Genomic DNA, 13,752 nt, shown 5'->3' with positions numbered 1-13,752 from the left:
GCTACTAACACAGCTTACAGGAAATGAACTTACAAAACATTTGTAAGGATTTGTTTCTTAGGATGGGTAACCATGCAGAATGTGTCTTTCATTGAAGATACATGCTTCAAAAAGTGTGAAAAACTCACTCTGGAATATGAAGCAAGCTAGCTGAGGGTTTAGGAATTTGGCTGTGACTACAGGAACAAACAGTGCATGAGGGCTCTTCTTCAGCAGCAGTAAAGCAAGCATTAGGATAACACTACATGAAACCAACAACATTATCTTTTACATCTTCCATATGGTTTTAGGCAGGTCATCTCAGTTCCCTGTGTAGTCAGTGAGCAGAAGGGAATGCTTCCAGATCTCCTCAGATTTTATTCACTGCGATGAATGAGCCATTCCACCTCTCTGTATGCTCATTGTGCTGGGCAAACTCCTGGAATTGCTTATCCTTGTCCTTGAAAACTGAGAGAAAACAGGCTGTGAATATGAGTACCTCTCACTTAAGTGCTTAAGAGGAGGTGAGACCAAGGCCAGATCTAATTCCGGAATTACCAGGACATCAGTATAGAGAGAACAGGATTATAAAACCAAGACTAGACTTGGGAAAGTGTGCTGAATTTTAAAAATACTTTTTAAAGAAATGTATTAGATTTTATAATCTTTTTAGCTACCTTTTTCTAACCATTGGCACATTTTTAAACATTTGGTCTTGCAGACGTTCTGTATCTTTAACCTCTAGAAGTTGGATGAGCCTTTGTCCATCTTGAGAATTTTAAATCATTGTATGTCTGAAATGGCACATTTCTTTGCAGATTTAATATCCAGTTCTGCCGTATCCCTGTAAGTAGAACTCTCATCAAAGTTAATAGTAGTTATACGAGAAGGTCCAGAGAGTTAATCCTCTTTACCTATTTAAAATGTTTCCGATAAGAGCTTTGCAGTCTCAAATCTAAATGCAACTACTGACAACCCAGTCCCTATAGGCAAATAATGTAAGACTGATTTGTGTCTGTCTGTGCACACAAACACACGCATGCTTAAATACACATAATGTTGAAAAAAAAAAAAATTTGGAACTGAAAACCTTTTCATCTACCAAAGCTAGACATTTGCCAAGTTTGTCTTTCATTCTGGGAAGGTTGATGACCTTGATAATCATGGAAACACTGAACCTGCACTATTACTCAGTAAATACATTCCATTCCATTAATTTGTTACAACCCATGATTTTAGTTTTAGCAGATAAGTAGAGAGGCAGCTGCATTTGTTTTCAGTGATGTTGATTATTAAGGGTTTTTTTTGTTTGTTTGCTTGTTTTTTAATAATTTATTTTGTCATTTGTGAAATACAGGAAAAATCTTGAAAGCAGAAGAGAAAATACTTTTGTCCAAAACTTCTAATTTATGCAATTTGCATGTGCAATTCCAAAATACTTAGGAACTGCTGCCTTCTCAGATAAAATTTAGGCTTAGTAATAACTGAGTAACTACTTTATATTACTTCTGATTAGTTTTAATTAAGATCCTATATTACATTGTTTAGCTTTCTATAAAAAGAAATAAGTGATCTGCTACAGAGGAGACTGTTGCCATACACTGTGTAGTCAGTCAGATTGTCCTCAAGTACTTCAGAAAAAAGATCTTTTGGCTGTCTGGTTATCCTACAAGCCTCTCCAAAACCTTCAGAATACAATGTCTTCAAAATATTTGACTTTATTGAGCTCAGTTGTAGTCTGAAGCAGATTCTTCAATTCCAAAACATTTGTTCCCCTGTAATAGAAGTCATGGTTTTTGCAACATACATACAATCGTGAGAAAATTTGGCTAAATCGTGGAAATGATGGGCCCAACTTCCACTTACCATTAAAAAGGATTTATGTCTCCTCCTTTGGTTAAGTTGTACCTTTTCTGCATGGTAGGCATAGCTTTGTACAGCCAGAAACTTTTCCAGTCATTTCCCTTGATTTTTTTCTTTATTCTGTGCTTGGCAAAGAGGAAATATTCATAGTGCCACTGATAGAGCACTGATTAATTGCTGTTATCTTTGTCAGCTTAATTCGAGTTGGCCATATGCTGTGTGGTATTTTCAAGCACATTTGTGGTATTGTAACCTCATGATTATAATAAATTCTCACTAGCAACATAACAAAATCGTGATGAAGTGGAATTTGTATAGGTCTTCAAATTGCATCCCAACCATTGGGAAAGGTAGGTATGATTTCTACTGCGCAATGGGAAAACTGGCTGCGTGTGCTTACTCTTATGTGTGTGAAACAGGAGTGGAAGGGATAGCAAAGGGCTGATATACATTCAGGACGAAGCTGGGCTATGTTTTTAAGCCTGTTTCCTTTGTGAAATTGCTGTGGGTAGAAAAACTGAAAAAGGGAGGAAAAAATGAGGATAAAAAATATTTCTGTAAAGTGGGATAACAACATCTTTTGCTTTTTGGTCTTCTTTCTTTTAAACTGTGGGACTTAAATATTAAGATAAAAGACTATTTACATTCCAGTTCGCATGAAATAAGATTGATTTTGTTTTAAATGCTAGATGCGGGGGAACTAAAATTATTTGCCCCTTTGGTTAGCTGGAAAACATTTCCAAAAGCAGCTCCAGTTATATATCATGTTCCAGTCTGATTTTAGCAAGAGAAATCTATGAGAACATTCAAGTTGAGGTTTCATTATCTATATTCACCTTTGTCTGTTTGCACCAAAGTGAAAAATGCAAGGAATTTTCTGGCTTGTGCACAGGACCCAGCTCAAGTAATTTTAATGAGATAACACTTCTGGTTTTGCACACAGATTTATACCTGCTGACACACAAAGTTGAAATTGTAGGAGGCAAGAAAAAGAGCACAGCGCTGATATAACAATTGCTGTCCCAAACAGGCAAACAAATACTTGAAAAGAAGCCAAAAATACCTAGAAAAATTCCAAACCTTAAAAAAAAAAAAGCTTTATTTTACTTACTGAGAAGAGCAAAGTGCTCTCTGTTTTCTAATGTGGATTTTATGCTTTCTTTTTTCATTCAACGTAAAGTAAAGAAACATTTATGGACATTATTCCTCTTTCACCAGAACCAGCATTCTACTTTGGAAATGATGAATACTATGTTGACGAGAGTGCTGGCTATGTTGAGGTACGTGTCTGGAGGACTGGAACTGATCTGTCCAAAGCTGCATCCGTTACAGTGAGGTCTCGCAAATCTGAGCCAATGACTGCAGAGGGTAAGTTATTGTGGTGCTCTGGTTTCATAACACGTCGCAACAACAAATGACAGTATATTTGGTCTTGATACAGATTCAACTACGCAAGATGAAATCTGCTCTTGGCAGATCTTTCTTCTTAGGGCAAATTAAGTAGTTACAGAATTTCTCTCAAAGAAGCAGAAGGAGCAACTGTGAAGTCCAGCACTAAGAGAAATGCCTTCAGATACTCATATAAAACATTGTCCCACAAAGGCAGCTGATTACTGACTCAACAGCATACTCTGGGCACAGAGTTCTAATGACTGGCAGCATGCAGAGTTTGCTCATCTCGTTTTTACTGTAGACAATGAGAAATTATTATCCAGTATCCTGTTCAGCAAGAGGTTTGCTACAGCTATGTGGTTCTGTGATGCTTTGACAGAACCTTTGTCTGCAGAATCAAGTGCTAGTGTACTGTTGTGGTTTTTTTTTTCACAAACCACAATGTTTAAAACTAAGACATTCATACAAAGACAGCATAAAAATTATCTTCCTTAGATGCTTATCCTGAGTGTAACTGGACAGTAGAGTTTATCTTCTCAACTAGTTTTCAGTGCAGTAAAGTTGTGTAAAACTTTACTGTTATTTCAGGAATATCTGAAACTATATATCATATATATATGATATGTAGCATATATGATAAACATTATATTTCTCTTGAAAAAGAAAATTATTAAGTCTGAAAAAATATATGATTACTTCATTTCTGAACTTGCTTTATATGATATGATGTCTTTATCTCATCATGAATATTTAAGTTATTTTATTTCCGAGGGGGGTGTGTGTGGAATATTTCCTTACAGTAAGAATCTTAATTCATTGTGCCAGCACCTATAGGATTCAAAACTGGGAATGACACAGCTTTTGGGCTGTCTAGTCTGTTGGTCACAGCCTGAAAGCTCTGACATGGCTGGCTGCCTGCAAAGCCATGAACATGGTTCTTGGTCTTACATGGTGCAGCAGTAGATCTGCTGCACTGAGTTGTTAGTCCTGACATTCTGCCTTAGAGGCTTAGATCTAGGGTAGGGCAGCAGGGACTCTAGCCAAGTGCCCATCTGATAATGGCCTTTAATCTTGCCAAATTTTGTCAGATTTGCAGAATTCCAAACCCTATTTCAATTTCAATGAAATGGTTTTCTGCAAAGCTTTGTTTCAACAGCTCTGCTGCTTATTCTCCCCCAAAAATGAACATTTAATCTCAGTCCTTTTGACTGAAGTCCTAGATAACTTTAATGCTTTAGTTCCAAGATAAAGTGTCATGTTTCATTCAGTATCTTGTTTTGTTTGCTTCCTTCTCATTGGTTTGTTGTGGCTTGGCTTGCTTTGCTTAAAACAAAATGATACAAAACATAAAAGCAAGCCAAACTCAGAGCAGTCTGTCTTTAACAGTAAGGTGCCAGGCCCCACCTGACATAATCTGACCCAAATTTGATTCTTTTGGTTTCCATTCATTCTGTTTTACACAACTTCTCTGAACAGCAGTTCTTCCTTACAGTCAGCTCACTGGCCTTTTCTCCTTCCCTTTTTACGTAATAGTCTCAAAACTTCCAACTTCGTTACAGGTTAATACGAGCTTTCTTTCCAAAAGACTTTGCTTCATCTCCCGGGTCTTTCTCAAAGCTTTACACTAAGTTTCATTTCTCACTTACAACAAACTTTATTAGTTTTAGCGAAATAACTATTAGTTTACAATAGAACAGAATCAGCCTCATTTTGTGACTTGAGTTACCAAACAAAAAGTGATTTAATATCGACTTGTTTTATTGTAGAGTTCAACTTAGATAATCAAAAGATATTTTCGTTTTACATGACTGCTAAAATTTAGTACAATTTAAAATTATATTACAAAAATAGATTTACCTAAAATTTGCTGCCTAATTATATATATTGTTATTTTTTTTTCACATAATGCTGTTTATTCATTTGATTTTTTTTAATCCCCTTTTCATTGGTAGCTGGAGTAGATTATGTAGGCATTAGTCGTAATTTGGACTTTTCCCCTGGAGTCAATATGCAAACCCTTCGTGTGGTAATTCTGGATGACCTTGGACAGCCGGTATTAGAAGGAACTGAGAAGTTTGAGCTTGTGCTAAGGATGCCCATGAATGCTGCCCTTGGAGAACCCAGCAAGGCCACTATCTTCATTAATGACTCAATCTCTGACTGTGAGTAATAAATTTTTGTACCTTTTTGGATTTATGCAGGAGATGCATGACTGCAATACACAGACAGCACTTCTCCTTTTGAATCTCACATGTTTTAGCTATAGGCAATGTGTTAAGTCATTTACTGCCTAACTGCTTGTGTCACATATCTGGTGCACTGTAACATAACCAAATGTGAAATAATGGAGAGAAGATACAGTAACTTTTGCAATTATACTTTACACATGCTTTTTATGTTTTTCTACCCAGTGCCTAAGATGCAGTTTAAAGAATCTGTATATGTAGGCAATGAAAATGATGGACAGATTTCTGCCATGATATACAGGAGTGGGGATATCCGATACACATCCACTGTGAGATGCTATACAAGGCAAAGTTCAGCTCAGGTAATGATGGACTTCGAAGAACGTCCTAATACTGACAATTCCATCATCACATTCTTTCCTGGTAAGCTCTTGATCTTATTTTAGAAGGTTTTAGTCTACTATGTTTTGTTTTGCCTTGCTTTGCTTTGGTTGTATTGTTTCGTTTTAATTGTGTCTTCTAAAGCAGTGCCAAAAAGACTGCTCTGGAAAACCAAGGGGTTTTTCCATACATAGTGGATAAAGTACACACACATAGTGGATAAAGTACACACAGATTCTATCTCTTTTTGCTTCACTTCTGATCTAGAGGACAAATCAATAGCAGCTGAAGGAACATATCTTCACATAGATCCAGCCTGAGTGCCAGATTTTCTTTGATCCATGGTAGCAAAAGCAGGTTCCATGTAACACAATAACAGAAATACAGATCTGCTGTCAGAAAGGAAGCTTCAGAACCTCTGCTCTTTGTTAGAGGCAGATTTCTGGTAAATACATTTGACTTGTACTGAAATGAGTAATGGACCTTTCAACAGGTATTTAATTTCTTTTTGGATTTTTTTCCCAAGGAGGCTTTGCTAAGGTAATTCACCAGTAGCTTGTACTTAATATCTCACATCAGAGAGGAAACACAAATAAATCGAGTGTTAATACCTTAAAAGAATATTGCCTAATTCCCTCTATTTGTGCAGAAGACAGTTTAATCTTTTAGAGTTTAAGTTTACACGAACATAATGTTTTACAATCCCTAAACAAGTTCTGTCATCAGTATGAAATCCTTGGTATGGCCTTATTACAGAAATGACAAGCTTCACATTTCTGTAGATATGTATCACAGTTCTCTTGTAAAGCTAGTTGTTTAGTCTATCTTTATTTAGAGCTGGTCCCAACTTTTAGTGCTGTCATGTACTCCATGCCTTTGCCATTGCTTCTGTGCAACCAGGAAAGAGTCCAACTCATTAGGATTAATGGATCTGGGCCTCTTAGAAAGTGACTTCCCTTGGTTTTTTGAGTGTCACTCTACCATTTCTCTATGAAGACAAGTAGCAAAGAGGTCTACTTGGATCATGTCTTGTTCCATAAGCTGCTTAGGCCTGTTTAAGATGCAGCAGTTTCAGTACGGTTTTCACATTTCCCATGTAACAATGAGTAGGGTGAATATTTTGAATTTTTTTTCTCCTCTTGAAGTATAATTTATTTCCTGTAGGGGAAAAAATAAAACCTCAAAAAATTAACACAGTCAGCATCCTGACCTGGTTCTTCATCTTGAAAAGCCTTGATCATTTTTGCATGCACAGTGAAGAAAAAATACTGTAAATTGACCTCATCTCTCTCATATCCTGTGGTGTTCCTTTTGTAAGGGATGTAGGAGTCGTTCTTGTGATGATGAGCCTGCTGAGACTGACACTGGGAGCCAGACACTCTGGATACCACTCATAGTTCTTGCTGCTCTTGTAGAAGGCCTAAGACAAGGCCTTTTTCCCAGAGTCTCAGAACATCTAGTAAGTCTAGGGACATTGATTTATGAGTGCTCAAACTGAGCATTTTGCAACTTCAAAGCATTTTTAAGGTGATATTCATTGTCATTTGGAATCAGTGGGAGTTTCAAAGACATTAAAATCAAATGGAATAGTGTAAGTGAAGTTTCACACAGTTGTAGAGTATCTCAAAAAGACCTGAAATTCTTGAAATAAAACACTCCGGGACAAAATTATCATTAGTACTAGAGTGAACGTTTCCATTACTCTGCTTCCTCATGCAAGTATTTATTTTTTAAATACATGCTGTGGGGGAGGTCACTGAAAAAGGAGTATTTTCTTCTAAGATAGAACAAAAGGAACAATACATGCAAAATGACCATACCAAATAGAAACTTGTCTTAGAGAAGTCCCAAAATGGGACACTTCATTTAAGTAGTGAGCTTCCATACAAAGGTAATGATTACTAATTCTACTTTCACTATTGTCATTACTCACTAACTTATATGGTGTCAAGGTGGATGCCTTGGCCACTAGAAGCAGCCTGTGGTTCCTTAAGCTTGGAAAGAAGTGCTGTAATAGAGCAAGGAATGTCTAAGTTCTGCATGATACTACCTTCAGAATGATTGCAGGTGAAACTGAGAAGCCTTGCACGCTGGTGCTTACGGATGATACTTTCCATGAAGATGAGGAAGAACTACGTCTGGTTCTTGGCACTCCAAGAAGTGATTCTTCCTTTGGTGCCTCTATTGGCGAACAAAATGAAACTCTGATAAAGATCCGGGATGACGCAGACAGTAAGAAATTATTTTGTTGTTATTGGCCTTTGGAAACCCATTTGTGTGCTCTAAAAACATTTTTCTTCTAATTACAGAGGCTATTATTAAGTTTGGTGAGACCAAATTTAGTGTGAGTGAACCAAAGGACCCAAGGCAAGTAGCAGTTGTAAAAATTCCAGTGCTTCGTCTGGGAGATACTTCCAAGGTTTCTGTCGTGAGAGTTCATACAAAGGATGGATCTGCTGCTTCGGGAGAAGACTATCACCCTATATCGGAAGGTAGGATCATGCAGATGATTATCATATCCTACTATTTCTTTTGATACATGACTGTAACATAATGTTTAAACAATGAAATAATTTTTTGAATAGAATATTTTGCAACCACATCCATTAATAATACATTTTGCTATTCAGATTCAGTACGGACATGATCTCATGTAGTATGCAACAGCCAAATTGCTCTTGGAACACTAGATATCAGTGAAGATACTTACAAAAGAATTGTGACTCCTCTGAAAACATCAGTGTAATACCGTTACTCTGCAGAAGCATCTACTTATAGGATATGATTGTGTAGTTGTTTCTCAACCAATTTGTTAAGCTTATGGCTTTTGCTCTACGTAGGAATTAATGTCTATTTCTGTTTATTTTTCTACTTTCTACATAATAATTACGCCTTCTTTCTGTATCTCTGCAATTCACTGCCCACTGCTGCTCATTAATAATGAATGAGGAGAGAAATTGTGCAACAGAATGAGAAATTTCTTAGCTGATAAACTTCTTTCCATTAATAGCCCACCCGCATGGCTTAGTGAATGACTAATAGAGTTTGTAGCACTACAAATTTTTTTTCTTCTAAAGTTTATGATAATACATGATACTAGTCTGTGGTTTAAGATTAATCATTCATTGCTGGAGTCTTTTCACAGTTTTAGAGTGTTTTTACAGTTTTGGATAAACTGTTTTGGTGTTCAGTCCAACTGAAAGATAGGACTTATTTTTGAACTTCCAGCAACAACATTGGGCCATCTCCAAATCTCATAGAACAAAGGCATTTCCACTAGTGATATTTGAAGAGAAAGATTGTTAGCAGTAAGAAAATTATCATCCCAGAGCTTGCTAATAATGCCAGTCACTTTGCCTACTGCATTTTAGAGTTTTATTCTTTCCTCCTGAAAACCACAGGAATTTTTGGTGTCAGCTAATACTTACCCTATACACTTACCTGTATGCATTGCCTGGCTTACCCTCTCCCTGCAATGCACTGACAGCGTGTGGGAGCAGAGTTTTCAAGGGAAACATGCTATGCAGAACAAGAGGCTCTGGGCCTCTGCACAGAAGCCTTTGAGAAAGGTCTGTGATCTGCAGGATTTCCCCACAGGTTTCAGAACATCTATAGGTTTAGGGATTTTGCCTATTCAGCCATGGGCACAAACCCCACATTCTTAATGGGGTTATCTGAAGGAAGTGTGACAAACTGAAATTCGGTAAAATTCTTTGCTCTCACACAGCATGTTTATTACCAAAAAGAGTATTTTCATGGCTTAATTACACTTAAGGCTGGAAGGATCATTAGATCTCTTAATCAGACTCACTGTGGATTGCACTGATCAGTTCCTATCGCTTCTTATAATCTGTTTTATTTCCCATACATACTTCAGCTCTGATTCACTTCTGCATGTTGTGCCTTTCCTTTTAGAGTGCAGAGCTCTTTAGCACCTGATATTTTTTGTCTATGATGATGTTTCAATACTAATCAGAACATCATTTTCTGCAAATCTTTTTTATTCTTCTGTTCCTCAGTTTCTGTGGTCCTTCCTGTGCTATCTTCAGTTAATTTGACATCCTTTACAAAATAAAGACAGTAGAAATGCACCTACTATTTTATTATCACTCTCAGTCATTCCATATGCAAAAGTTAAATAGTTTCTGTACTTCTGTTCCCTTTAGTAGTTAACACATCCAAGAATCACAGCACTCTTCTAACTCTGTCAGCTAAGATTGAACTTATGACAATGACCTCAGAAGCTTTTTCAGAGACAATGCTTTTCCAAGTACGATACCATTTTGCATAACTCTGGCTTCGTGCTTTATTTTTGGTACATACCATTATATTAACATGCCTTTTGTTTGAGTAATCACTAACAATGCTTTTTATTTAGAATTCTGCAGTCACATATGTTATCAACATTTATGTAATAATTAGTCCCAGATCATTTTCAAAATATTAAGTTCTATTAGACTAAATCCTGGGCTTTGCAAATCTCTCATGCTGGTGATAGTGCCTCATTTTCAGTGATTTCTACATGTGTCCATTGCTTTTTATTATTATTATTTTAGCATCAAATAGGTTAAACTAAATATGTGAACATCTGTAGTTGGAAAAGCTTTCATGGCTGGGCCTAGAATTACAGCTTGCTATGAACAGTAGTTTTATTTTTGTGTCCCATTATGTTTTTAGAAATCGAGTTTAAGGAGGGTGAAACACAGCACTTTGTGGAGATTGAAGTTCTCTTTGATGGAGTAAGGGAGATGAGAGAAGCCTTCACTGTTCACCTGAAGCCTGATGAGAACATGGTCGCAGAAATACAGGTAACAAACCATGCAAAGTCCTTGACAAACAAAATCTGGTAAAGAGATATTCTTGCTTTCTGGCTCATAGCTTTACTCTTCTTTGTCCACACCATCTTGGACAAAAAAGGTCATCCCATCTGACAGAGTAGCACCTGCCCAAAACAGTTCATTGCCAAGGCAATAAGGTTCATGGGGCTGTAGATATGATGAGAGCTTCTGTAGAACTGAAATCTTTTAAGATATCACTCCAGACACATTCTCTTCATACAATCAGTCCTAAAAAGTGAAGTCCTCTTGGAAACACTGGCTGGTGACACAATATAACCTCAATGGTGCAAAAAGAGCAATCAGATGAAATACAACTTCTGCTGTAGAGAACATGCTAATGTTATTCTTCTTGTGTGAATTGCAGTAGCCACACATTCTTGTTATTTAGCGTTATATCACATATAATTGTAATATAAACAGTGTATTTCTCTGATTCTGTATAAAATGTTCTTCAAACTCTTTGGCCCCTTCATCATTATCACACCAGATATAGTCTGACTCCAGGTAGCCAGACAGCAGAGACACAGCCTATGCTGATGACAAACACCCGATTTCCATTAGGCGTTAAAGCATACAGTGCACATTAGAGTTCTGCCAGAATTCTGATGTGATTCAAGAAAGCCAGGACACAAGAGGTTAAAGGGCCTTCGGTGCTCTGAAAAGAAAAAATTCGTTTTAGCTCTTGCTTTTGTAGTCTGCAATATACTTTCCAGTGCTTTAACCCTTCCTCAACAGGTCATCCATCTGAGGTTTCAAAACTTACTTTGGGACAATGTTTCAAAGGGTAGACATATTCTGATCAAGGTCCAGCTTGAATCACCTTGTTTATTTAAATGTTTCTGCCTTTTCATTGTCAGACAGCCAAGGCCATTGTTTACATTGAGGAAATAAACAGCATGGCAGATGTCACCTTTCCCTCTGTCCCTCAAGTTGCATCCCTTTTGATATATGATGATACTTCCAGAGCCAAAGACAGAACCAGTCCCGTAGCTGGCTATCCTGTCATCTGTATCACAGTGAGTATCTCTGTGGAAAGATAGAACAAAGTCAGTATAAGAATGTTGTTCAAAGGAGCAGTTGAATTTAAGGCACTCAGTATCAATCCATGTTGTTGTGAGTCACACATGAGTTCAAGCTAGAACTATCCTAAGAGCTAATCTAATTTATCTAGATAGCAAATCAATTTTCACAGGGACAAGAAACATAGAAAGGTATTTCACTTGTTCATCACTAAGAACAGTTTAGTACTCGCACAATATCTATGATTGCATGACCTTACTGTTTCCTGCATTGTCTTGCCTTAATTTGCAGAGTTAAAATCACTGGAGACAACAGATGAGCCATTGTTTTCAATGAGTGTCACAGACTGAAAAATTAGTCCTGTTTGTTGAAGTACTACAGGCTTCTTTCATTGTAATTTTGCAACCAAAAGGTTTGCATGAATATTCATACGCATTGAGGAAGGTTTTGGTCCACCTGCATCTTCAATTTATTTCTGACACTGTTCATTATTCACAGGAATGGATCATGTCTTGAATGGGTTCCCCTAAATACAAAACCAAAAGAAATCTTGAAATGGAAAGTATACTTGCAGAATTAGATTGAAGAGTGAAATTCAAGTTAAAGTAGCATGTGGAAGTGTAGTTTGTGCCTTCATTTTCACCCATAAACCATGATTTAAAATTATATTTTTTTATTTCAATAAGCATATTAGACCTGCCTTTTAAATCTACCGTAGCAATGCTAAAAGCATCACTGTCAATTTCTTGAGATTTACTGGAATTGTCAGTTCCATGTTGTTGAGTTGTGTGACTCTTGATAAATTAAAATTCCTTTGCCATGAAGTGAATAATTTTTTAACACATCTGCCTTGTTCTGCAGGCTTGCAATCCTAAGTATGAGGACTTTGAAAAGACTGGTTCAATATGTGCAAGTGAGAACATCAACAATACTCTGACACGATACCGGTGGCTTGTAAGTGCACCCACTGGTCCTGATGGTGTGACTAGCCCCATGAAGGAGGTTGACTTTGATACCTTCTTCACTTCCTCCAAGATGATTACACTTGACTCCATTTACTTTCAAGCTGGTTCTCGTGTCCAGTGTGCAGCTCGTGCTGTGAATTCAGATGGGAACGAGGGTCTGGAGCTTATAAGCCCTATTGTAACTATAAGCACATCAGAAGGTAAGACATCATCACCTGACCAAAGTTTCAAAAGTAAGTCAGATTGTTCAAAAAATTGTATGTAGCCTCTTTAGCACCGTACTTGCGTTTGAGAAAAAAATGACAAAACTATCGTGTGTGCAGAAGAGAAATTTTGTTTCCTCATGCCAAGTTTCCAACTTGAAGCCATTGAGCCGGATGAGGTCGACCAGAATCAATAAGTTCTCTAAGAGGAGGACTGTGCCTCCTCTTTTCTTGTAATCCCTCAGAAGTGAGCAAAGAGCAGAACATGGGCAAAGGGAACTGTTCTGATTTTGCACTTCTGCTAGTGTCTTTCTTAGGGGGCCTTGTGAGCCTTTGTCCATCTCATGACAGTGTGCTGTGATTCTTGTGGCCAGAATGCAGACACTTCTGCATTGAACCATGCAACTGGAAATTGCATATATCGTAGATCATATGATTACAAACCTGATCTTCCAATCTTATAAACCAGGACTAAAACTGGAACAGGATGAACTAACCTTGGAATGGGTTGCTGAAATAAGTTCTAGATTTACCATCCCTGGAGAAATTCAAAACTCAGATGAACAAGGCCCTGAGCAACCTGATCTTTGCAACTTTGAAGCTTGCCTTGCTTTGAGCATGGTATTTCTAGAGATCTTTTCCAACTAAAATTAGTTTGTGACACAATTATTCTAATTACGTTTTGATCACTAGTGGAACAGGAGGCTCACAAAGTCCTGTCAATATATATATAGGTCCACACCCCAATCCAGTGCCAAAATCAGCTGAACACTGCTCAGGTATCCTCTGTGAAGCTACGTATGTGTTTAAGGGGGTGGGAGGAAGTAAAGCATATACCTCTGAGGACCTCTATAAGAAAGTATGGCACTTCACACTTAACTCTGCAAACATGGTTGACACATGCAACTGAAAATGTACAGGTGCA

The 13,752-nt window shown here is 37.4% G+C and overlaps 1 protein-coding gene across 1 annotated transcript in view; it reads left to right on the top strand.

The window, feature by feature from the left end:
* The window catches only part of FREM2 (FRAS1 related extracellular matrix 2), a 136,192-nt gene that overhangs the window by 97,604 nt on the left and 24,836 nt on the right, over positions 1-13,752 (top strand). The window contains exons 7-14 of the mRNA XM_086612625.1: positions 3,061-3,210; positions 5,187-5,396; positions 5,646-5,843; positions 7,869-8,033; positions 8,111-8,293; positions 10,479-10,609; positions 11,497-11,655; positions 12,521-12,824. Coding sequence (XP_086468751.1) covers positions 3,061-3,210; positions 5,187-5,396; positions 5,646-5,843; positions 7,869-8,033; positions 8,111-8,293; positions 10,479-10,609; positions 11,497-11,655; positions 12,521-12,824 — 1,500 coding nt within the window. The remainder of the gene's footprint in view (positions 1-3,060; positions 3,211-5,186; positions 5,397-5,645; positions 5,844-7,868; positions 8,034-8,110; positions 8,294-10,478; positions 10,610-11,496; positions 11,656-12,520; positions 12,825-13,752) is intronic.

Source organism: Tauraco erythrolophus, chromosome 1 (assembly GCF_009769465.1).
Source record: "Tauraco erythrolophus isolate bTauEry1 chromosome 1, bTauEry1.pri, whole genome shotgun sequence".
Taxonomy (NCBI): Eukaryota; Metazoa; Chordata; class Aves; order Musophagiformes; family Musophagidae; genus Tauraco; species Tauraco erythrolophus.
The sequence above is the reverse complement of the archived record's forward strand: the minus strand, read 5'-3'. Positions and strand labels throughout refer to the sequence as shown.